This window comes from Dromiciops gliroides, chromosome 4 (assembly GCF_019393635.1).
Source record: "Dromiciops gliroides isolate mDroGli1 chromosome 4, mDroGli1.pri, whole genome shotgun sequence".
NCBI classification, from domain to species: Eukaryota; Metazoa; Chordata; class Mammalia; order Microbiotheria; family Microbiotheriidae; genus Dromiciops; species Dromiciops gliroides.
The window spans coordinates 467,984,665-468,009,965 of NC_057864.1; the positions used below are offsets into that span (position 1 = coordinate 467,984,665).

Here is a 25,301-nt window from a genome sequence, read left to right on the forward strand (position 1 = left end):
CAGAAAAAATTAAATGTACAAAGAACCAAAACCAAAACAGAACCAGACAGGACAAAAACAACCACCTCTCTTTATGGCCTTTAGTATAACTCCGTGGGCCCAGCCGAACCCTTAAAGAATCCCTTCAAAATGGACAGCAGGATGTATCTCCTTCTGTTATGAGGAAGTCAATTTCCCTCGACCCACTCAAATTATGCCTGGCACACCTAGCTAAGGGCAGACTAACTATAGCAGCAGTTTTTAGGAATTCCCGTCTGGAATCCCCAGAGCAGCCCCACCATCTTTCTTCATCATCATTGTTGAGCCTCACTTGCATTTCTATGATGCTTTACAAGTTAGGGGCCTCACAACAATCTTGTAAGGAAAGCAGTTTAAGTATTATTCTCATTTTACAAACAAACCCTTCTCGGTCCATCCTCCAGAGATGCCCAAATGATTTTCCTAAAGCACAGCTCTGGCCTCGGCATCCCCCTCCTCAAATAGGCAGTCAGGTGGCATGGCAGACAGAGCAGTGGAGTTGGGAAGACCCGAGTTCAAATCCTTCCTTAATTATTTACTAGTTGTATCAAGCTGGGCACCACAATTTCCTCCTCTATAAAAGGAAGGGGTTAGACTTGACCCCAAAGGTCCCTTCCAGTTCTAAGTCCAATTCTGTGAATAAACCTCAAGGCTCTCCATGACTACAGGATAAAATACAGTCTTCTGTTTGGCATTCAGCGTGACCTGGCCCCTTCCTCCTTTCTAGCCTCTTTTTTTTTTTTTTAAAGTGGGGCAATGAGGGTTAAGTGACTTGTTCAGGGTCACACAGCTAGTAAGTGTCAAGTGTCTGAGGCCAGATTTGAACTCAGGTCCTCCTGAATCCAGGGCCAGTGCTTTATCCACTGTGCCACCTAGCTGCCCCCCTTTCTAGCCTTATTACACCTCATTCCCTCCACATACCCTCAGATCCAGCGACACTTCCCTACCTTCCTCACCCACGACACTCCATCTCACACCTCCAGATCTTTGCCCTGGCAGGCTTCCCCTCCTCACCCGTGCCTTTTGGAATCCCTGACCTAGCTCACTCACTGCTTTCTCCCCAGGCCTCTCCCATTCCCCCCAGCTGCCCATGCCCCTCCCCTGCCTGCCCCCTCTCAAGCAGCCTGTAGTCTACGTTGTTTTTATCATGTAGCTACTGAACCCACATTTGTATGTGCTAGCTTCCCATTAGAATGGAAGCCCACTGAGGGCTGAGATTGTTGTATTCCCAAGACTCAGAACAGCTCCCCAGAGTGCTTGGTGAGTGCTTGTCAACTAACTGAGAAAACGGAGGCTCAGAGAGCTTGGCACCCCTTGTCCATGGCCCCAAACTCATCACGGGCCAACAAGTAACAAATTCCAATGAAGTCTGACAAACATTGCATATCACTGTACTGTGCACTTCTTGAGGGTCCAGGTACAAAAGTACTTGTGGCCTTAATGCCTGAAGAGACCCAATTTTCTTCACAACATTTTTCTCTAGTGATGACACCACCCAGAAGTTTTTCCTCCTCCCCTCCCCCTCCCCTCCCCCTCCCCCTTCCCCCTCCCTCTCCTCCTGCTCCTCCCCCTTCCCCCCTCCCCCTCCTCTTCCTCTCCCTCCCCTTTCCCCTAGTCCTCCTCCCTTCTAGTACTAGTGATTAGACTGGATACCCTCTGACATAGCACTGCTGATATCAAAAAGCCCCATTTGTATGGAGGGACTTTGCAGTTTTCAAAGTAATTTCACATTCATGATTTTCTTTGACCCCCATGGCCACTCCATCAGGTGGGCATCATCCTCCCCACTGGACAGGTGTGGCAGCAGAGGTTCCAAGAAGCCAAGGGGCTTCTCCATGGTCACACAGTTCCTGATGCCAGGAGCCAGTGCCAATGGGAGGCCCCATAGTCTTTTTCACTCCACTCTCCCAGCTCTACATCCATGGCTATCTCGCAGACAGCCAAGGAGTAAGCCATGACTAACGTGGCTGCCAAGGGAAATATTACTTTGGAGAACATTTTACTGGTAAATAACTCTAGAGGCAGTTCTAGCATGGTGGAAAGAACACTAAGATCTAGCTAAAAATTACCTCTATGTACAAAACTACTCATAGCAGCTGTTTTTGTGGTGGCAAAGAACTGGAAAGTGAGGGGATGCCCATCCAGTGGGGAATGGCTGAACAAAGTATTGTCTATGAGTGCGAGAGAATACTCTTGTGCTATAAGGAATGATGAAGGACAGGGGTTCAGAGAATTCTGGAAAGACCTATATGAACTGATACAAAGTGAAGTGTACAGATCCAGGAGAACAATGTGTATGACAACAACAATATTGTAAAGATCATCAATTCTGAAAGACTTAGTAAGTCTGATAAACACAATGACCCACCCCAGTCCCAGAGGACCAATGATGGAGAGTGTTATACCTACCTCATGGGAGAGAGGTGCTTAACTCAGGGGGTTGATTGAGACATGTTTTCTGGACTCAGAAAATAAGGAATTAGTGTTTCTGGACTATTCATATTTGCTACAAGAGTTTTCTTTCTTTTATTTTCTGTCAATGTCCAGGGTTGGGGAGAGAAGTAGGAAGGAGAGAAAACAGATTTTGGCATTAGAAAGAAGTTTAATTTAATTAAAAAAACCATTGGCTCCTAGTCCCATCTTTGACACTGATAGCTCTGTGTGGGGGCCAAATTTAATATATGGAGAGTTAATTGAGTGGCTCGCCGTAATATTAGGGTCCCAGAAATAATGAGGGACCTCTAGGTTCAAAGCTCCCTCCCCTCCGAACTGCCTTTTTAGATATTTCTCCCAGGCCGATAAGAAAGGAGCCTAACAGCCTCTTTCCCACAAATGAATCAGGTTCTATTAATGGGAATAAAGTAAACAGCAAAGGTGAAATTAATAAAATCAAAGACAAGGGAATAGGGGAAATCCTCCTAACTCTAACCTAAGTCTATTCAAAAGAGCAGAGTCTGTGTGTTAACTCACTACCTGGAGCTTGTAGCTTCAATGGAAAAAACAGCTTACAGCCAGGCCTGAAGGACTTGTCTACTGCTACTGCTGCTGCTGAGGCCACTGGGGAAAAAGTGACTCCGGAAGAGAGCGAGCTCCCCTCAGCAAGTGTTTCATCTTTCTCCCCCAAAAGGGGAGGTCCTTCAAAAACTGCCTATGGAGAGTGGTTTCTCCTTCTGACATCAGCAGCATATGGCACTTCAGAGCAAGCCAGGTGTGGCCCCTCCCAATGAGTCAGCCAAATTCCAATAATCTTATCACATCTTTGTCCTTGAACAAGTCAGTTTGTTCCTTGGGTCAGGGTTTCCTCAATTATAGAATGAGAATAATCACTACCCACTTAGCCCACAGCATGTAAAAAAATAGGGTGCTGACAAATGCAAGACATCAAGAAGAATTTTCTAACCAATGTGAAAGCTGTCACAATAAAAAGTTGGGATTCAAGTCCTAAAAAAGGAAAAAAAATCATTACTAAACAAAAGAAAAAAGCCACTATTTCAGTTCATTAATAGCCCAGAAAATGATATAATGTAGACTAAATTTTAAGGAGTTTATTTGAAAAAAGATGATGTGGCAACATACAATGTATGCTGCCTGGTGCGTAGTGGGCACTCAGTACATTCACTGGTCACAGACCAAACAATGAAACTGATGAATAACAAGGTACCTGGCCAGTAATTCCTATTTTTCAAGAAAACAGACTGATTTTTTTGAAAAAGAGAAGTTTGGGATGTGATAAAAGAGAGAACAGCTATAAGAAGGACAACTTCTATTTATATATTTGAAAACCATGATACTGAGTTAACACGTAGGAGAAAAACAAAATTACTTTTACCTTCCAGCTCCTTTCCTGATCCTAAATCAGACTCGGTAGCAGGCCTATCAAGCCAGGAGAAACTCCAGGTGGGAGACTTAACTGCCACTCCACAGACCAGAGTCACCGTCTGAACCTTGGGGTAGCTACCTCGATGGGGACCTCATTTCCTCAGGGCTAGAATGCAGGTGAGTGGTCGACCTTCTATTTAGCCATTACCTGTTGAATGTCTTATTACAATTCCTGCTATCAAGGTACCAAGGGCAGCCGCAAAAGCGATCCCACGTCGAAAGGCCAACTGTTTCACAGTCAAAAGCTCTCCAACCGTTGAGACGGAGCACTGGGACATGAGCTCATCAGTCTGGCTCTCAGAACTAATGGTATCAGGAAAAATCAGTTCCGTGAAGCCTTCTGATTCTAGACCAGGTAAGCCTGCAGCAACACAGAGGACACAGGATGCTCGTTTATGCACAGGTTTGGCCAAGGCACGCTGGTCATCATCATCGGCACTCCCAGACACAAGAGACCCTTTACATACATTATCTGCTTTGTCATGGTGAAGGCCAAACAAAATGTCTGCAGTGAGGGTCAGATGAGGAATGGAGAAGACTGGCCAAAGAACTTTTAAGGCCGTGAATTCCAATTATTGCCCTGCATATAGTGCCCATGCATTATTTTTCTGGAACTGGGACACAATTTTACCAGAGGCCACAAGCCAAGGTCTAAGCATAATTTCTTTTTTTTTTTTTTTAGTGAGGCAATTGGGGTTAAGTGACTTGCCCAGGGTCACACAGCTAGTAAGTGTTAAGTGTCGGATGCCGGATTTGAACTCAGGTACTCCTGACTCCAGGGCCGGTGCTTTATCCACTGCACCACCTAGCTGCCCCAGCATAATTTCTTTAGCTCAATTGGTAAAATGTTCTGCCCTGCACCCACATATCATTGGACATGAATAATGAAAGAAAACTCATTCTAATTCTGAAAACCCTAACACTGTTAGCTTTTAAACTTAGGATTATTGACCCTGAACATTGTATCATCCAGAAGATATTTTACATTTTGCTCCAACATGGCTACAGACTACGCTGTAAAAACCACATCTATGTTGGAAACAAACCAACTCACTTTGTGAGCTTCTATATATGTATTTTTTTAACAGTCAGGATAACAGATTTCATCCATCTACAATTATTTTCATATTAAATCAAAAGCCTGGGTCATCAAAAAAAAACATCAATCAGATAGGACAGTACTAGATATTAGAGCAAATCTCATTTCAGGTTTTAAAACATTTCCTTCTTTAGTGATACTACCTTCTAGTGAGAGAATGAGTGGTTTAGAGGAAAGGAGAGTGGGCTGGGAATCAGGAGGCTTAGAGCCTCATCCCAGAGAGCCCATTTGCTGTGTGGCCTAGAGCAAATCACTTCCTGGCTCTCTGGACCTCAGTGTCCTCAAATGTGAATATCAGTGGATAGAAGGCTAGAGCCCAGGGTCAAATCCCACCTCTGACACTTACAGGGTGTGTGTTCATTGGCAGTTACTTAGCCTCCGGGTTGGACTCTAAAGCTAGGGTCCCAAGATCTCTTAAGTCTCTTCCAGCTTTAAGGTCCTGAGCAGTCACCACCCTGTAGGCTGAGGTCACCAAATGAGAATGTATAGAGAGAGTAGCCAGAACAGAGACTTGGGATAATCCTACAATTAGACAATAACCCAGCAAAGGAGACTGGGGAGGCCCATTCAGAAAGGCAGGAGAAGCCAGAGAAAGAGCAATGTCATGACAACCCAGAGACAAGAGGACATGCAGGTAATGGACAGTGTCAGATGCTGCCAGAGGTCAAGCAGGATGAAGACTGAGAAAAGGTCATCAGATGCGGCCATCAAGAGATCACTGGTAACTTTGGAGGGAGCAATTTCAGTTGAGTGACTAGGTCAGAAGCCAGACTACAAAAAGTTGAGAAATAAAGGGGAGGAGAGGAAGCTACAAGACAAGAATTTAAGGGGATGAGAGAATCAAAGTAAAGAATTTTTTCAGAACAGGGAAGAAATGAGCATATTTGTAAGGATGTAGGAAAGAAACAACAGATAAAAAAAAGACTGAAGATGGGAAAGGTCAAGGAAATAGTGGGAACAATCTGCCAGAGACAGAAGGGATGGGGTCAAAGGTTCCTGTAGAAGTTCTGGCCTTGGCAAGAAGAGCCACCTTTTCAACAGTCTAGAGTAAAGGAAAACAGAATGGGGTGGGGGTGGGGGTGAGAGTAAAGCATAATGACATAGAGAAAAGGGAGCTCAAGTCATTCAGCTTCTAATTTTCTAAGTCAAGCATGAGAGAGGTCATTGGTTGGGAGGGTGGGGAAAAGAGATGGTGTTGGGCTTGAAGAGGGAAGAGAAACTGAACAACAGGGACTTCAAGGAGTGGGAGAAAGAATCAATTAGAAAATAAAAGGATCTATCAAAGTGTTAAAGTAACAGAAAAGCACAATTAATATGGATTGTTGATCAGTGAAAAAAAAAATGTGAAAGAAGGTGGTCTAGCAGTACCAGATCTCAAACTGTGTATTGTTGTATTATAAAGTGGTAATTATCAAAGCGATCTGGTACTGGCTAAGAAATAAAGTATTGGATCAGTGGAATAGAATAGGTACAAATTACAACAATAATAAATGAGTATAGTAATCTAGTATATGATAAACCCAAAGATCCAAGTTTTGGGAACAAAAATTCATTATTTGACAAAAACTGCTGGGAAAACTGGAAAACAGTATGGCAGAAACTAGGTATAGACCAACACCTCATACTATATACTAAAATAAGGTCAAAATGGGGACATGATTTACACATAAAGGGTGATACCATAAGCAAATTAAGAGAGCATGGGATAGTTTATCTGTCAGATTTCTGAACAGAGAGAGAATTTAGGACCAAAAAAGATATAGAGAGCAATACAAAATATAAAATAGATAATTTTTATGATATAAAATTAAAAAGCTTTTGCACAAACAAAACTGATATAACCAAGATTATAAGGAAAATAGAAAACTGGGGAAAAAAGGCTTCATTTCTCAACTATATAGAAAACTGAGTCAAATCTATAAAATTACAAGTCATTCCCCAATTGATAAATGGTCAAAGGATATGAACAGGCAATTTTCAAGGAAATCAAAGCTATCTATAGTCATATGAAAAATGCTCTAAATCACTGAAAAATGCTCTAAATCAGAGAAATGCAAATTAAATCATCTCTATCACCTCAGACCTATCAGAGTGGTAAATATAACTAAAAAGGAAAATATTGGATATTGGAGGGGTATGGAAAAACTGGGATTCTAATCCACTCTTGGTGAAGTTGTGAACTGATTGAACCATTCTGGAGAGCAATTTGGAACTATGCTCAAAGGTCTATAAAATTGTGCATATCCTTTGATCCAGCAATACCACTGCTAGGTGTATATCCCAAAGACATCCACAAAAGAGAAAAAAGACCTATTTGTACAAAAATATTTATATTGGCTCTTTTTGTGATGGTTAAGAATTGGAAATCAAAGGAATGCCCATCAATTGGGGATTGGCTAAACAAGCTGTGGTATATGATTGTATTGGAATATTACTGTGTTATAATGAATGACAAACAGGATGATTTCAGAAAGACCTTGAAAGACTTATATGAACTGATGTATAGTGAAGTGAGCAGAACCAGGAGAACACTGTGCACAGCAAAAGCAATATTGTTCGATGAAGAACTGTGAATGAGTTAACTATTGTCAGCAGTGAAATGATCCAAGACAATCCCAAAGGACTAATGATGAAACATACTATCCACCTCCAAAGAAAGAACTGATATTCACTGAACACAGACTGAATCAAGCTATTTTTCACTTTCCTTCATTTTTTCTTTTGAGTTTTCTTATGTAAAATGACTAATATGGAAATGTTTTACATAATTGCATATGTATAACCTGTATCTGATTGCTTACCACCTCAGGGAGGGAAAAAGGAAGGGAGGGAAGGAAGGATAGAATTTGGAACTAAAAACTTTAAATAAAATATTTATTATTTGATAGGTAGATACACACTAACTTCATCCTATTCTCCTAAATGTGTTTAAGTAAGCCAGTTTAAATCTCTGCTCAAATTGGTTAAAATATTATCCTATTTATAATTAAATTTAGTGCATTTCCTGACAGTGATGGGTGAATTTACAACCTTGATATTTATTATTTTAAGGCAGAGACAAATTTTGCCATTAGAGCAGGGGATCAGGAACTAGTAGACCATGTCTACATAAGCCTTTTATCTCTCCCTCCCTCCCTCTTTCTTTCTTTTTTTTTTTTTTTATTGATGGGGCAATGGAGGTTAAGTGACTTGCCCAGGGTCACATAGCTAGTAAGTGTCAAGTGTCTGCGACCAGATTTTAACTCAGTTCCTTCTGAATCTAGGGCCAGTGCTATATCCACTGTGCCACCTAGCTTCCCCCTCCTCCCTCCCTCTTTCTCTCTGTCTCTCTCTCTCTCATAGAAGGCAATACAGAAAATCAGAAGAAGCCATTTTATTACCTGCATTCTCACTGTGACTTGTCCCTTTCATTCCAGCCCGGATTTGAGCCTGAAAAACAACATCATATACATCAAAGGGATTCTAAGTAGAAATCCCCCACTCTACCCCTGATGAAAGGTTCCAAGTTTAAGCTCCTATATTTTCAGAGAAGGGCTGGGGTGTCTAGAATGCCCTAGCCTGCTTCCCATGACCCTGCTCATGAGGTTCCAATTCAATTCAACAGTTACTCAGTGCCCAGTCCAGGAAAGGCCTTTGCAGGGATACAAAGAAAACTGGGACACAGACTTTGCTCTCAAGAAGTTTACAATCTCCATAGGGGAAGAACAAGTAGACATGAGTATGACATGAGGGAGAGTGACCTGAGGCAGAAGAGGTATCCTGGCAAAGTGATGAGCCATTTGAAGAGCAGCAGAGATCGATGTCATGAGACGGGGAGGCTCAGGGAAGCTTCATGGGGAAGGTTGTGTCTGAGGAGACTCTTCAAGGACAGGAAGAGTTGGGGATGGGGCCAGTATGAGCAAAAAACAGCAGGGGAATACTTGCATGAGGGATTCCAGCATTCTACTTTTGTTCAGACAATTCTATTTTTTTTATTACCTATAAGAAATAAATAAGCATCCAGATATTTCACACCCAAGGGCTCTCCTTGAACATAAATGTTCCCAGATTCTTCCTCTATCTCCTAGGTCTCTAGTTTATGGAGATGGAACAGAAGGATGGGAATGAGGAACTAAGAATGGTCCACTTTGGATGGAACATAGTGGAGGGAAGATGAGGCTGGCCAGGGAGGCAGGCAGCAGACAATGGAAAATTTGATGCTGGCCAGCTACTTATACTTGTTTTCATTACTCACTGGGTAGCCACTGAAACCTATGAGGGGAGTAATGATGTGGTCATAGAGGTGTGTTAGGAAGATTATTTGGGTATACATGTGAAGGATGGACTACAGGAGAAGGAGTGGACTATGGGAAAGCCTAGTTAGGAAGCTATTAAAGAACCCTAGGTAAAAATAAATTTTAAAAATTTAAAACTAAGAGCCATTCCCCAGTTGATAAAGGATATGAACAGTTTTCATAAGAAAAAAATCAAAGTTCTCTATAGTCATATGAAAAAAATGTCTAAATCTCTAATGATTAGAGAAATACAAATTAAAGCAACTTTGAAATACCACCTCACACCTATCAAAAATAACAAATACTGGAGAGGATGAGAGAAAAATGGGTGCATCAGTGAATTGTCAGTGGAATTTTGAATTGATCCAACCATTCTGTAGAACAATTTGGAACTCTGCTCAAAGGGTTATAAACTGTGCATACCTTTCAATCCAGCAATACCACTACTAGGTCTGTATCTCAGAGATAAAATGAAAAAGAAAAGGTCCTATATGTACACAAATATTTATAGCAGCTCTTTTTGTGGTAGACAAGAGTTGGAAATTGAGATACTCATCATTTGGGGAATGATTGAATAAAATGTAGCGTATCGGGCAGAGCCAAGATGGTGGAGAGGAAGCAGCAAGCTGCCTGAGCTCTCCTTCTGTTCCCTCAAAAAGAATATTAAATCAAGCCTCTGGACAGATTCTGAAACTACAGAACCTGCAAAGAGACAGAGAGACACAGTCTTCCAACCAGAGATAATTTAGAAGACTTCAGGAAAAGGTCGGTCTGACTCGGGCAAAAGGCAGGCCCAGCTTGGGCAGCAGCCCAGCACCGAGGGGGTCGGGGCAAGTCAGCAGGAGCTGCGGGCCACAACTGAACAACTGAGGCCCCTGGAACCTGAGGAACCCTGGAACCCTGGCCAAGAAGGACAGTGGAAAAACCTACCTGCACCGGCCGGGAGGGCCATGAATGGGTCAGGCGGGATCGGGCACCGGGATCGGTTGCCTGGCCGAGTGCTCAGACAGGAAGTGGGGGGGGGGGGGCGAACTGCACACACTATAAAGGCCTCAGAGTAAAAAGCTGGTCCCATAGCACCTATACCCCTGCACAAGAAGCCCAAAACAGGGACCCTGGTGCCCCCAGAGCAAACCTCAACTTAAAAAAATAAATAAATAAGCTGCAATAATGAGTAAGAAGCAAAAAAGAGCCCTCTCCATTGAGAGCTTCTGTATCAAAAGGGAAGAAGCCAACGCAAACTCAGATGAGGACAATACCCTCAAATTGCCTACATGTGAAGCCTCACGAGGGAAGGTGAATTGGTCTCAAGAACAAAAAGCCTTCCTGGAAGAGCTCAAAAAGGATTTAAAAAATCAATTGAGAGAAGTAGAAGAAAAAATGGGGAGAGAAATGAAAGCAAAACAAGAAAACTATGAAAAAAGAATCAGCAGTTTGGAAAAGGAGGCACAAAATTTGACTGGCCAAATGGAAAAAAAAGAGCATAATTTCACTGAAGAAAACAATGCCTTAAAAAATTCATTTGGCCAAATGGAAAAAAAGGTGCATAATCTCATTGAAGAAAACAATGCCTTAAAAAATTCACTTGGCCAAATGGAAAAAAAGGTGCATAATCTCACTGAAGAAAATAATGCCTTAAAAATTAAAATTGGTCAGTTGGAAAATAAGGAATCCATGAGACACCAGGAATCAGTCAAGCAGAATCAAAAGAATGAAAAAACAGAAGACAATGTGAAATACCTCATTGGAAAGACAACTGATCTGGAAAACAGATCGAGGAGAGACAATTTGAGCATCATTGGTCTGCCTGAAAGCCATGACCAGAAAAAGAATCTAGACACCATATTCCAGGAAATTATTGAGGAGAACTGCCCTGATATCATAGAATCAGAGGATAAAATCATCATTGAAAGAATCCACCGATCATTTCCTGAAAGAGACCCCAAAAGGAAAACTCCAAGGAATATTGTAGCCAAATTCCAGAATTATCAGGTGAAGGAGAAAATACTCCAAGCAACCAGAAAGAAGCAATTTAAATATCATGGAGCCACAGTCAGGATTGCTCAAGACCTGGCAGCTTCAACATTAAAGGACCGCATGGTTTGGAATATGATATTCCGGAAGGCAAAGGAGCTTGGATTGTAGCCAAGAATCTATTACCCAGAAAAAATGTGCATTCTCTTTCAGGGGAAAAGATGGACATTTAATGACATTGGAGACTTTCAATCTTTCCTGACGAAAAGACCAGAACTGAATAGAAAATTTGATCTTAACATACAAGACTCAAGAGAAGTTTAAAAAGGTAAACAGAGGGAAAAAAAAAAGGTTACTCAATTAGGTTAAACTGCTTATATCCCTACACGGGAAGATAATACTCATAACTCTTAAGAACTGTAAATGTATTTGGGCAGAGAGAGGAATTCACACAGAGGGTATAAATATAAATTGTCTTTGATGTGATGATACAAAAAAAATTAAGGGGTTAAAAAGGGAGTCTAAAGGGAGGAAAGGAAAGGGGAAATGGAATGGGATGAATTATATCATATGAAGAGGTGAAAAAAAACCCTATTACAATAGAGGGAAAGAAAGGAGGGGTGAACATTGTTTCAACCCTAATCTCATTAGATTGGATTCAAAGAGGGAATAACATATATGTTCATTGGGATAAAGAAATTTAGCGCATTCTTTAGAGAAGCAAAAGGGGAAGGGAAAAGGGGGGACTGATAGAAGGGAGGACAAAAGCAAGGGAGAAAAGGATAAAGAAAAGAGAGGGGGTGATAAAAAGGGAGGGCAGATTGGGGGAGGCAGGGGTAAGAAGTAAAACGTTGGTGAGGAGGAATAGGGTGAAAGAAGGGGGGAAAAGTACAAAGGGGGTAAATAAAATGGAGGGGAATAGACAGTCAGTAATAATAATTGTGACTGTGAATGGGATGAACTCTGCTATAAAACAGAAGCGAATTGCAGAGTGGATTAAAAAACAGAATCCTACAATATGCTGTTTACAAGAAACACATTTGAAGCAGAGAGATACACACAGAGTAAAGGTAAAAGGCTGGAGCAGAATATATTATGCTTCAGCTAAAGTAAAAAAAGCAGGGGTAGCAATCCTTATCTCAGACAAAGCACAGGCAAAAATAGATCTCATTAAAAGAGATAAGGAAGGAAATTACATCTTGCTAAAAGGTACTATAGATAATGAAGTAATATCAATATTAAATATGTATGCGCCAAGTGGTATAGCATCCAAGTTCTCAGAGGAGAAGTTAAATGAGTTACAAGAGGAATTAGACAGTAATACTATACTAGTGGGGGATCTGAATCTCCCCCTCTCAGAATTAGATAAATCTAGCAAAAAAATAAATAAGAAAGAAGTGAAAGAGGTAAATAGATTACTAGAAAAGTTAGACATGATAGATGTCTGGAGAAAATTGAATGGGGATAGAAAGGAATATACCTTTTTCTCAGCAGTATATGGCACATTTTCAAAAACTGACCACATATTAGGGCACAAAAACATCATAGTCAAATGTAGAAAGGCAGAAATAGTAAATGCATCCTTCTCAGATCATGATGCAATAAAAATTACATGTAAGAAAGAGCCAGGGAAAAGTAGAATGAAAATCAATTGGAAACTAAATAATATCATTCTAAAGAATGAATGGGCCAAACAACAAATTATAAAAACAATCAATAACTATATCCAAGAGAATGACAATAATGAGACAACATACCAAAATCTATGGGATGCAGCCAAAGCAGTGCTTAGGGGAAAATTTATAGCTCTAAATGCTTACATGAATAAAAAAGAGAAAGAGGAGATTAATGAATTTGGCATGCAACTTAAAAAGCTAGAAAAAGAACAAATTAGAAATCCCCAATTAGATACTAAACTAGAGATCCTGAAAATTAAAGGAGAAATGAATAAGATTGAAAGCAAAAAAACTATAGAATTAATCAATAAAACTAAGAGCTGGTTTTATGAAAAAAACAATAAAATAGATAAAATATTGGTTAATTTGATTTAAAAAAAAGAAAGAAGAAAACCAAATCACCAGTATCAAAAATGAAAAGGGTGATGTTACCACCAATGAAGTGGAAATTAAATCAATAATTAGGAATTATTTTGCCCAACTGTATGCCAATAAATTTGACAATTTAAATGAAATGGATGAATATTTACAAAAATACAAACTGCCCAGGTTAACTGAAGAGGAAATAAAATCCTTAAATAAACTCATATTAGAAAAAGAAATTGAACAAGCCATTAATGAACTCCCTAAGAAAAAATCCCCAGGGCCAGATGGGTTTACAGGTGAATTTTACCAAACATTTAAAGAACAATTAATTCCAATATTATACAAATTATTTGGAAAAATAGGTGAAGAAGGAGTTCTACCAAATTCGTTTTATGACACAAATATGGTGGTGATACCAAAACCAGGCAAAACAAAAACAGAGAAAGAAAAGTATAGACCAATTTCCCTAATGAATATTGATGCTAAAATCTTAAATAAGATATTAGAAAGGAGATTACAGCAAGTGATCACCAGGATAATACACTATGACCGGGTGGGATTTATACCAGGAATGCAGGGCTGGTTCAACATTAGGAAAACTATTAACATAATCAACCACATCAATAAGAAAACCAACCAAAATCATATGATTATCTCAATAGATGCAGAGAAAGCTTTTGACAAAATACAGCACCCATTCTTAATAAAAACACTAGAGAGTTTAGGAATAGGTGCTTTCCTTAAAATAATAAACAGTATCTACCTAAAGCCATCAGCAAGTATTATATGGAATGGAGATAAATTAGAGGCCTTCCCAATAAGATCAGGGGTGAAACAGGGATGTCCATTATCACCCCTATTATTTAATATTGTCCTAGAAATGTTAGCTTTAGCAATCAGAGAAGAGAAAGGAATTAAAGGAATTAGAATAGGCAAGGAGGAAACAAAACTATCACTCTTTGCAGATGATATGATGGTATACTTAAAGAATCCTAGAGAATCAACTCAAAAATTACTTGAAACAATTAACAACTTTAGCAAAGTAGCAGGATATAAAATAAATCCACATAAATCATCAGCATTTCTATACATGACCAACAAAGTCCAGCAGCAAGAGATAGAAAGAGAAATTCCATTTAAAGTAACGGTAGATAATATAAAATACTTGGGAGTCTACTTGCCAAGACAAACCCAGGAACTCTATGAACACAACTACCAAACACTCTTCACACAAATCAAATCAGATCTAAATAATTGGAAAGATATCAATTGCTCATGGATAGGCAGAGCTAATATAGTAAAAATGACAATACTGCCTAAATTAATTTACTTATTCAGTGCCATACCAATCAGATTACCTAAAAATTATTTTATAGAGCTAGAAAAAATAATAACAAAATTCATCTGGAAAAACAAAAAATCAAGAATATCCAGGGAAATAATGAAAAAAAATTCAAAGGAAGGTGGGTTAGCGGTACCAAACCTGGAGCTTTACTATAAAGCAGCAGTCATCAAAACTATCTGGTACTGGCTAAAAAATAGAGTGGTAGATCAATGGAATAGGCTAGGCACAAGAAATGCAGTAGTAAATGACACTAGTAATGTAGTGTTTGATAAACCCAAAGACTCCAGCTTCTGGGATAGGAACTCAGTATTTGACAAAAACTGCTGGGAAAACTGGAAGATAGTATGGCAGAAATTAGGCATAGACCAACATCTGACACCTTATACTAAAATAAGGTCAAAATGGATACATGATTTAGACATAAGAGGTGATACCATAGGTAAATTAGGAGAGAAAGGAATAGCCTACCTATCAGATCTTTGGAAAGGAAAACAGTTTATGACCAAACAAGAGATAGAGTATATTATAAAATGCAAAATGGATAATTTTGATTACATTAAATTAAAAAATTTTTGTACAAACAGAAGCAATGCATCCAAAATTAGAAAGGAGGCAGAAAGCTGGGAAACAATTTTTGTGGCCAGTACTTCTGATAAAGGCCTCATCTCTAAAATATATAGGGAAATAAATCAAATTTATAAGAATTCAAGTCATTCCCCAATTGAGAAATGGTCAAAGGATATGAAGGGGCAGTTTTCTGATGAAGAAACCAAAGCTATCTATTCCCATATGAAAAAATGCTCTAAATCACTATTGATTAGAGAGATGCAAATTAAAACAACTCTGAGGTACCACCTGACACCTATCAGATTGGCTAAAATGACAAAAAAGGAAAATAATAAATGTTGGAGAAGCTGTGGGAAAATTGGAACACTAATGCATTGTTGGTGGAGCTGTGAACTGATCCAACCATTCTGGAGAGCAATTTGGAATTATGCCCAAAGGGCGATAAAGCTGTGCATACCCTTTGACCCAGCAATACCACTTTTGGGTCTTTTTCCCAAAGAAATCATGGAAAGGGGAAAGGGACCCACATGTACAAAAATATTTATAGCTGCTCTTTACGTGGTAGCAAGGAATTGGAAGTTGAGGGGGTGCCCATCAATTGGGGAATGGCTGGACGAGTTATGGTATATGAATACAATGGAATACAATTGTGCTGTAAGAAATGATGAGCAGGAGGAGTTCAGAGAAACCTGGAGGGTCTTGCATGGGCTGATGATGAGTGAGATGAGCAGAACCAGAAGAACATTGTACACAGTATCATCAACATTGAGTGTTGATCTACTGTGATGGACTATATTCTTCTCACCAATGCAATGGGCACAGAAGAGTTCCAGGGAACTCATGATAGAAGAGGATCTCCAAATCCAAGAAAAAAAAAAAAAAGAACTGTGGAGTATAGATGCTGAATGAACCATACTATTTCTTTTGTTTTTGGTGCTGTTCTTTTTTCTATTTTGAGGTTTTTCATCATTGCTCTGATTTTTCTTTTGTAACATGACTAATGCAGAAATAGGATTAATGTTATTATATATATATATATATATATATATATATATATATATATAACCTATATCAGATTACCTGCTGTCTAAGGGAAGGGGGAGGGAGGGGAGGGAGGGAGAAAAATCTGAAATTGTAAAGCTTATATAAACAAAAGTTGAGAACTATCTTTACATGTAACGGAAAATAAATAAATAATACAATTTTTAAAATGTAGTGTATAATTATAATGGAGTACAAGTATGCTATATGAAATGATGAGGGGGTCGTTTTAGGAAAACATATCAAGATCTATATGAACTGATGCAAAGTGAAGTGAGAAGAACCAGGAGATCATTGTACATAGTAACAGCCATATTGTAATGATAACCAAACATTAAAGACTTGGTTACTCCAATCAATACAATGATCCATGACAATTCCAAAGGATTCATGAAGGAAAAAAATGTTATCTACCTTCAGAGAAACAACTGATAAGCTTTGAGTGAAAACTGAAGTATGACTTTCACTTTCTTTTGCTTTCTTGTGATATGGCTAATAGAGAAATATGTTTTGCATGATTTCATGTGTTGGGAATTGAAGGAAACCATGGAAGTCAACAGTCAGAAATTAGGAGGGGGGGCATTCCAGGCATGGGAGACAACCAGAAAAAATGCCTAGATCTAGCCCAGAGATGAAGTGCTTTGTTTGTGGAACAGGCAAAAGGCCAATGTCACAGGATGAGAATATGTGGAGGGGAGTAAGATGTAAGAAGACTAGAAAGGTATCAGATGGCTAGGTTATAAAGGGCTTTGAGTGCCAAATTAGTGTTTTGTATCTCATCCTGGAGTCAATAGGGAGCCACTGGAATTTATTGAGTAGGGGTGAGTGGGTGGTGTGTGTGTGTGTGTGTGTGTGTGTGTGTGTGTGAGAGAGAGAGAGAGAGAGAGAGAGAGAGAGAGAGAGAGAGAGAGAGAAATGGTTGGATCTGCACATTAATGGCTGAATGGAGGATGGAATGGAGTAAGGACATCCAGCTGGAAATGTCTGAGAGGCACTTGGAGGAAAGATTGGAGGTCAGCAGAGAGAATCATCATCATAAAGATAGCAATTAAATCCATGTGAGCTAAGATCACCAATAACACAGCACATTATACTAAAAGTAATTTTAAAAACACTTTATCTTTGCACTCCCCCTGTTCTCAGAATTTTCATAAATGCGGCAGTTTTTAAAATCAGAAAGATTTAAAGTAAAAGGTTAATGAACCGCATGACAAACTCATGACCCCATTCAGTTTACTGCACATATTGCGGTAAAATTAAATTTGGCTGAGTCGTTTGGGGGGGGCCACGCCTGGCCTGCCCTGAAGTCACGTGTGCTACTGAGGTCAGAAGGAGAAGCCTCCCCATAGGCAGTTTTGGAAGGACCCCCCTTTTGGGGGAGGAAAATTGGATGCTTGCTAAGTCTGAGTCTCTTCCAGAGCTCTCTCTCTTTCTCTTGTGGTGAGTCAACACAAATCCCTGCTTTAATTTGAGTTATCTTAACTGGAAGCAAGTTGGGGATTGTATAGACTTAGGTTAGAGCTAGGAGGATTATCCGTATTTCTTTTTTCCCTATTTCCCTGTCTTTGATTTTATTAATTTCACCTTTGCTGTTTACTTTATTCTCCCTAATAAAACATCTGTGGAACAGAGGCTGTGAGGCTCCTTTCTTATTGGCCTGGGAGAAATATCTAAAAAGGCAGTTTTGCAGGGAGGGAGCTTTAAACCTAGAGGTCCCTCACTATCTCCGGAACCCCAATATTTAGGCAAGCCACCCAATTAACTCTTCATATATTAAATTTGGCCCCCACAATATTCTTACGTATAGTCCAGACCTTGTGATTTTTCTCATTCCAGGCCATGACATCAATGATGGAAAAAATCTACTAAGATCACATTTATGATATTCAGTAGTTCAGAAACAAACAAGCCAAAAAAAGAATTGTTCATGTATTTGTTGACTCTCAAATCAAACCCAAATATACCAGTTTAGCTGAATCAGAAACTACCTTTTCCCCCTCCAAATTTCACCTAGTGGATCTGAAGAGAAGCCAAGTATTTCCTGGTAATACTGAACCAAAACATCAGCATATTCTCCAAACCACTGCTGATGTTCACTTTGTGAAGATGGACTTAGAGTTAGAAGACCAGGGCTCCAGTCCCAGCTCTGCCACTCACCAGATGGACGGCCACTCACTTCATCTTTCTCGTTTCAGAAACTGTAGAAAGAGAATATGCTTCCCTTAGCCTGCCCACCTTAGAGGGCCATTGTGAAGACCTAGTACCCTGTGTAACTGTAATGGCCCCATAGAAATGTCAGCTCTCACAGTTTTCAGTGGACACTAAAGTGTCACCATCTTGACCCGCAGAAATGACCAAGCATGATTGCCGCAGTCTTCCTTGTTTTCTGGCGTGTTGCACCTGTAACCCCATACCACTGGCATTATGGAAACACTCTTGTCAAGCAGTGGCAGGAAATAGAGACAGAGCTCTGGAAAGCACTAGTGCCCATTTACCTGTTCAGCAGCTTGGTTCCAGCTTGTCTTCAGAATGTATATGAAATAAAAGAGGCTTTGAAAGAAGACACATGCGATCAATCCCGACCACAGACCTACATGTGAGAGAAAAATCACCGTTAAGAACTAAACTGACACATTTTGTATCTTAAATATCGTGGCTCCCTCCCATCTTCATGGCCGTGCATAAGAGGAATGAAAATAACTTGTGCTATTCCAAGGTCACAAAGCCAGATTTAGGGCTTTATAGGGTCCCAATTCCTGATGATGTGAACACAGGCCAGGCCTCCATCAATAAGCATTTTTAAAGTGCCGGAGATAGTAAGATAAAAACAAAACAGTCCCTGCCCTTAAGAAGTTTATATTCTATCAAGGAAATGACATTGACACATGAGTAAAAAGAATATCAATCAGTATTGAGGAGGCCCATTATTCTCAGTGGTGTAAGGAGCATCTAGTGACAACCTTCCTCTAAGGGAAGAGAGCTTGGATAATCTCCAAGACAGAGAAATGCTTACTGGCGGGAGAAATTGGTAAAGTCTTCATGATGTGAGAACATTTGAGCTGGGCTTTCAGAGACAAGTAGGGATGAGATGGCCATGGGAAGTAAGGGGAGAGGCAATGTGGGCAGAGTAAGCCACATAAGCAAAGGGGTAATGCAGGACTTTCCTGCGGACATTCTATAATTCAAGAAAGGACTGTCACCCATTTAAACTGAATTATATAGTACATATAACGCATAGTGTATATGTATATGTATATATAATAATAGCTAACATGTATATCGCCCCACTATGTGTCAGGCACTGTCTGTGCTCAGCACTTTACAAATGCTATCTCATTTGATCCTCACAACTCTGAGAGGTAGGTGCTATTATTCCCATTTTATAGATGAGGAAACTGAGACAAAGAGCAGTTAAATGATTTGCTCAGGGCCGCACAGCTAGTAAATGTCAGAGACTAGGTTTCAGCTTTCCTGATTCCAGGCCTGGAGCTCTATCCACTTTCATATATATGTAATATATTTAGTTACTATACTATACCATACTATAACCATACTATACTATACTTTACTATACTATAGTATGCTATACTGTAATAATACCATACTATACTACGCTACACCTAACTATACTATACTACATTATACTACACTAATACTAATACTGTATTATACTAAACTACACTATACCTACAGTACACCATACACCTATACTATGCTACATTATACTCATGGTATACTCCATTACACTATACCTATACCATACTATACTAATACTCTACTATACTACACTATACTTAAACCTATGCTACACTATACTTATACTGTACTATACTATACCTATACTAAACTAATACTATTACTATACTACACTACACTTACACCTATGCTATGCTATACTACACTATACTTATAGTATACTATACTACACTATACATATACTATACTAATACTACACTATACAACACTATACTTATACCTATGCTATACTATAGTATACTACACTACACTCTATCTACTGTGCCACCCAGCTGTCTCCTATACTATACTATACTATCTAATACTATCCTATAGTTATATTATACTGCACAACACTATACCTATACTACACTACACTGTACCTATACTATACCATGCTACACTATACTTATACTATGACACTACACTAAACTACAGTATACCTATACTATACTACCATAATACTATACTAATACTAAACTACATAATATTTATACAACACTATAGTATACTAATACTATACTACATGACACTATACCTATACTATATTACACTATACACCTATACTATAGTACTATAGTATACTATAGTATAGTGTAGTATAGTATAGTAAGGGGTAGTATACTTTAGTACTAATATGCTATAAGTATAGTGTAGCATTGTATAGTTTAATATAGTATAGTATTATACTTATACTATACTACACTATACCAATACTGCACTACACTATACACCTATACTATACTATTCTATACTGTGCTAAACTATACTTATAGTATACTATACTACACCTGTACTATACTACACTGTACTATATTTATACCATACTATACTACACTATACCTATATTATACCATACCATGCTATACTATACTATACTATGCTACACTATACTTATACTATAATATAGTATACTATACCTATACTACACTACACTATACACCTATATTATATTATGCTGCACTATACTTAGACTATACTATACTACACTATGCAATACCATACTTATACTATACTACCCTACAGTATATTTATACTATACTATACTACATTACCATATACCTATACTCTACTCTACTAATAGTATATTACACTACACTATATCTATACTATTCTTATACTATACTACACTACACCATACCTCTATTCTATGCCTATAGAGAGTTCTCCTTCTGACCTCAGTAGCATACGTAATTTCAGAATACCTTTATTCTAATACTATACTACACTATACTTATATCTATGCTATACTATACTATTCTATACTATATTTCTACTATACTATATTATACTACATCTATACTACACTGAACTATATTATACTAATATTATATTATGCTTATACTATGCTATAACTATACTATACTACACTATGCAATGCTATACTTATACTATACTATACTCCACTACACCACCCTAAACCTATATTCTACTAATAGTATACTACACTACACTATCCTTATACTAATACTATACTACACTATACTTATACCTATGCTATACTATGCTATTCTATACTATACTTCTACTATACTATATTGAACTATATTATACTAATACTATACTATACAACACTACACTATACCTATGCTATACTAATACTATAGTACACTACACTACATTATACCCATACTATACTATACTTATATCTATGCTAACTATACTGTACTATGCTACACTATGTTAAACCATACTATGCTACACTATACCTATACTATACCAATACTATACTACACTATAACTATATTATACTAAACTATGCTACAGTGTACTGTTACTGTATTATACTAATAATATTGTGGTAAAAAATTATTGGAGTTTTAGCTGACTCATTTGGGAGGGGCCACACATGGCCCACCCTGAAGTTACATATGCTACTGAGGTCAGAAGGAGAACTCTCCATAGGCAGTTTTTGAAGGACCTCCCCTTTTGGGGGAAGAAGATTGAATGTTCCCTGAAGGGAGGCGGAGGCACTTCCAGAACACTAGCTCTCTCTCTTTGTCATTTGCCCTCCCGGTGGGGCGAGCAACTGTGGAGTTTCCAGGTTTTGGTGAGTGAATACAGAAAACCCTAAATTCCTTTGAATTAGCTTAATTGGAAATGATCTGGGGATTGCATAGGTTAAGTTTAGAGTTAAGGAGAATTTATCTGTATTTCCTTTTCCTATTTCCTTATCTTTGATTTTTTTATTAGTTTCACCTTAGTTATTAGTTTCACCTTTGCTGTTTAATTAATTCCCAAGTAATAAAATCTGATCCCTTTGTGAATTAAAGCTGTAAGGCTCCTTTCTTATTGGCCTGGGAGAAATATCTAAAAGGACAGTTCAGAGGGGACGGTGAACCTAAAGGTCCCTCATATTTCTGGGACCCCAATATTTTGGCGAGTCACCCAATTAATGCTCTGTATATCAAATTTTGGCCCTCACAATATACTAATACTATACCATTCTATACTCATACCTACACTTATACCTATGTTATGTTATACTATACTTATACTATACTACACTACACTATACTTATACTATACTATACTTATACCTATGCTACACTCTACTCTACTAATACTATACTATACCTAACTATACTATACTACTCTGTACTATAATATACTATACTACAGTATACCTATACTATACTATAGTATACTATACTATATTTAGTTACCAATCACCTTCATATACATATATATAATATGTGCAAATGTTTATTTATACGATACGCATACACCTCTTTGCCCCGCAGTTGATGTCTCCCCGAGTTAGAATATAGCATTGAAAGCAGGGGCTTCTCACTTGGTTTCTGTGTCTCTAGTGCTTAGCATGGTACCTGACACATAAGAAGTGTTTAATAAATCCTTCTTCATTCATTTCTTTCCAGCATTATTTATACATAAAATCACAATTTCTGGCTGTCTGAAGTGCCATTTTGTATCTTTTAGATTGCTGAAATTGCACCAATGTGATTTCTGTAATCACCCTCACCAAAACAAAAGTACAAAACAAAACAAAAAACTCAAGAGAAAGATGAGCCAGAAACACCAGTAATTGCTAGTCCTTCTCTAGAGTCTGCTCATTAGGCCTAAAGGAAAAAGTAATAGTTTATAATAAAGTACCTCGACAAGACACCTTTAGAATTTTGAAAGTATTTCTTCATAATCAACCTGTATGAGGCCCAGGTAAGTTAAGGAATGTACCAATGGTTGTGTACTTACTAAGCATTAGGGCTGACTTTCGAGCCTAGGCCCAAATGCATTGTGCTATCTCTCATATTGGCTCTCCTAGGCACAGATAATATTCATTTAACTACAGGGAGTCAAAGGTTCAAAAGGAAGGATTCTTCCAGGGACCTCTGATAATCGATGAATATTTACCAAGTTCCTACTACGGGGCAAGCATGGTGCTGGGCACCAGAGATATAGATGTAAATAATGAAATAATCCTGCATTCTAATGAGGGAGACCACAGGGACATATATAAACACATATGGCACAAACACAAAGTGAATAAATATAAATATCTGCAAAGTAAGAAAAGGGACCAGCAGTTGAGGGGCCCAGAAAAGGCATCATGCCCACAATTACCTCTTGGGCTGCATCTTAAAGGATGAGAGAGGCACTATGAGGTAAAGGTAAGGAGGGAGTATCCTGGGAAAGCCAGTACAAAGGTACAGAGATGGGAGATAGGTGTCCTGTAGAAACAGAGGCCAGTTTGGCAGGATCACAGAGGGTGAGATGGAGGATAACATCCAATGAGTTTGGGGCCAAGTTATGTAGGGCTTTAAAAGCTAAACAAAAAGGCTATATCTTATACTAGGAGCAAGATGAAACCATGTTGCTGATTGAGGAGGGGATCAGCAGTGAGAAGGATAGATTGGAGCAGACTGGAGCAAAGCAGAACCTTGAGGTTGTTGTGAGATCTAAGCCAGAGATGAAGAGAGTCCGTGGATCTCAGGGTGAGAACCTCTGAAATAGGCTAATTTGTCCTTTCCGGTTTTCCAGTGTAACAATTGGAATGACGCCACCTGCTGGAGACTTACTGTAGAAGAGTTCTGCCCATGAAGCGAAGGTCTTTGAGGGCAAGACCAGGAGTCTTTTCTTTGGCGTCAGGAAGTGACGCGGGCTAATGGGAGGAGGAAGGAAGAGACTGGCGCTCAGTCTCACTCTTTTTCCTTTGGACTCTGGTGGAGAGCGGAGCTAGAAATGTGCTCTCCCTTTAATAGATAGGAATCTAGGCCTTTTCTTCTCTCTTTACCAAACTCTTATTCTCCTTAATAAATGCTTAAAAGTCCAACTCTTGCTAAAGCTTATAATTTATTTGTGACCACTCATTGGATATTTTAGATAGACTAGCTAGACTTTTAGCCCTTAACACCAGATAGTCCCTTTATATTTCATGCCACTTTTTTATTGTATTTTTATTGTTTTTAGATCACCTTCACTTCTAAACTTTTAATATCTCCCCTTCCTATTTGAAAGGCCATCCCTTGTCTTAGAGGATAAAAAAAGAGGGGAAAATAAAGCAGTTCCCATTGTTCATTTGTTCCATTAAGAGTGATTATTTTAGGTGGGTCACTGAGGAATCAAACACATACCTACTATCCCCAGTTTAGTGGCAAACATTAGTGATACTCCCATTGGAAAACCTATAACATAATAGCCAACAGCGTTCAAGATGGCTCCCATCTTTTGTTTTCCTAATCCTCTCAGGATTCCGCTACAGGTCGCCTAAAAAAGAAAATAATAATAACTAGCATTTAAGTCGTGCTTCAAAGTTTGGGAAATGCTTTGAAAACGTCACCTTATTTGACCCTCCCTGCAGCCCTGGGAAGAAGGTGCTACTACTAACCCCATTTTAGAGTTAAAGAAACTCTGGCAGACAAAGGGTGAGTGACTTTCCCAGGGTCACACAGATAGGGAGTGTCTGAAGCAAGGTCTTCCTGACTCCAGGTCCAGCACTCTATCCATCGTGCATAGGTTATCTAGACATTAAGGAATAGTGGCCCAGTAACATAGCAGAAATTGGATCATTTCTAATGTGGTCAAGGTAACTTTGCCCCAAGTATGTGAGCCTTAGAATGTGGCCACAAACTGCCTGCCTGACCATGGAAAAGTCACATTACCTCTGGGGGCCTCAGCTGCTTCATGTGTATAAGGAAGGGGCTGGATGAGTGGTCCCTTCTAGTTTTGAACCTAGGATCTTATGAGCCTATGATTAGAGACCCTTGTAGAACAATCAAGAGGGACATTGATTAAGATCTACCAGTGTCCCAAAGTAGTTCAGCTTCCAAATTAAAGTTGGCAAAAAAAATAAAGTAGGCAAAAATAAT

At 38.9% G+C, this 25,301-nt stretch overlaps 1 protein-coding gene across 1 annotated transcript in view; it reads right to left on the minus strand.

Moving 5' to 3' along the window:
• Positions 1-1,857: 1,857 nt before the first annotated feature.
• Positions 1,858-25,301, minus strand: part of LOC122755299 (multidrug and toxin extrusion protein 2-like) — a 49,896-nt gene continuing 26,452 nt past the window's right edge. Inside the window, exons 14-18 of the mRNA XM_044003613.1 lie at positions 24,567-24,699; positions 18,735-18,829; positions 8,377-8,425; positions 4,046-4,258; positions 1,858-1,985 (exon numbers count right to left, since the gene is read on the minus strand). Of these exons, the coding sequence (XP_043859548.1) occupies positions 1,858-1,985; positions 4,046-4,258; positions 8,377-8,425; positions 18,735-18,829; positions 24,567-24,699 (618 nt within the window). The remainder of the gene's footprint in view (positions 1,986-4,045; positions 4,259-8,376; positions 8,426-18,734; positions 18,830-24,566; positions 24,700-25,301) is intronic.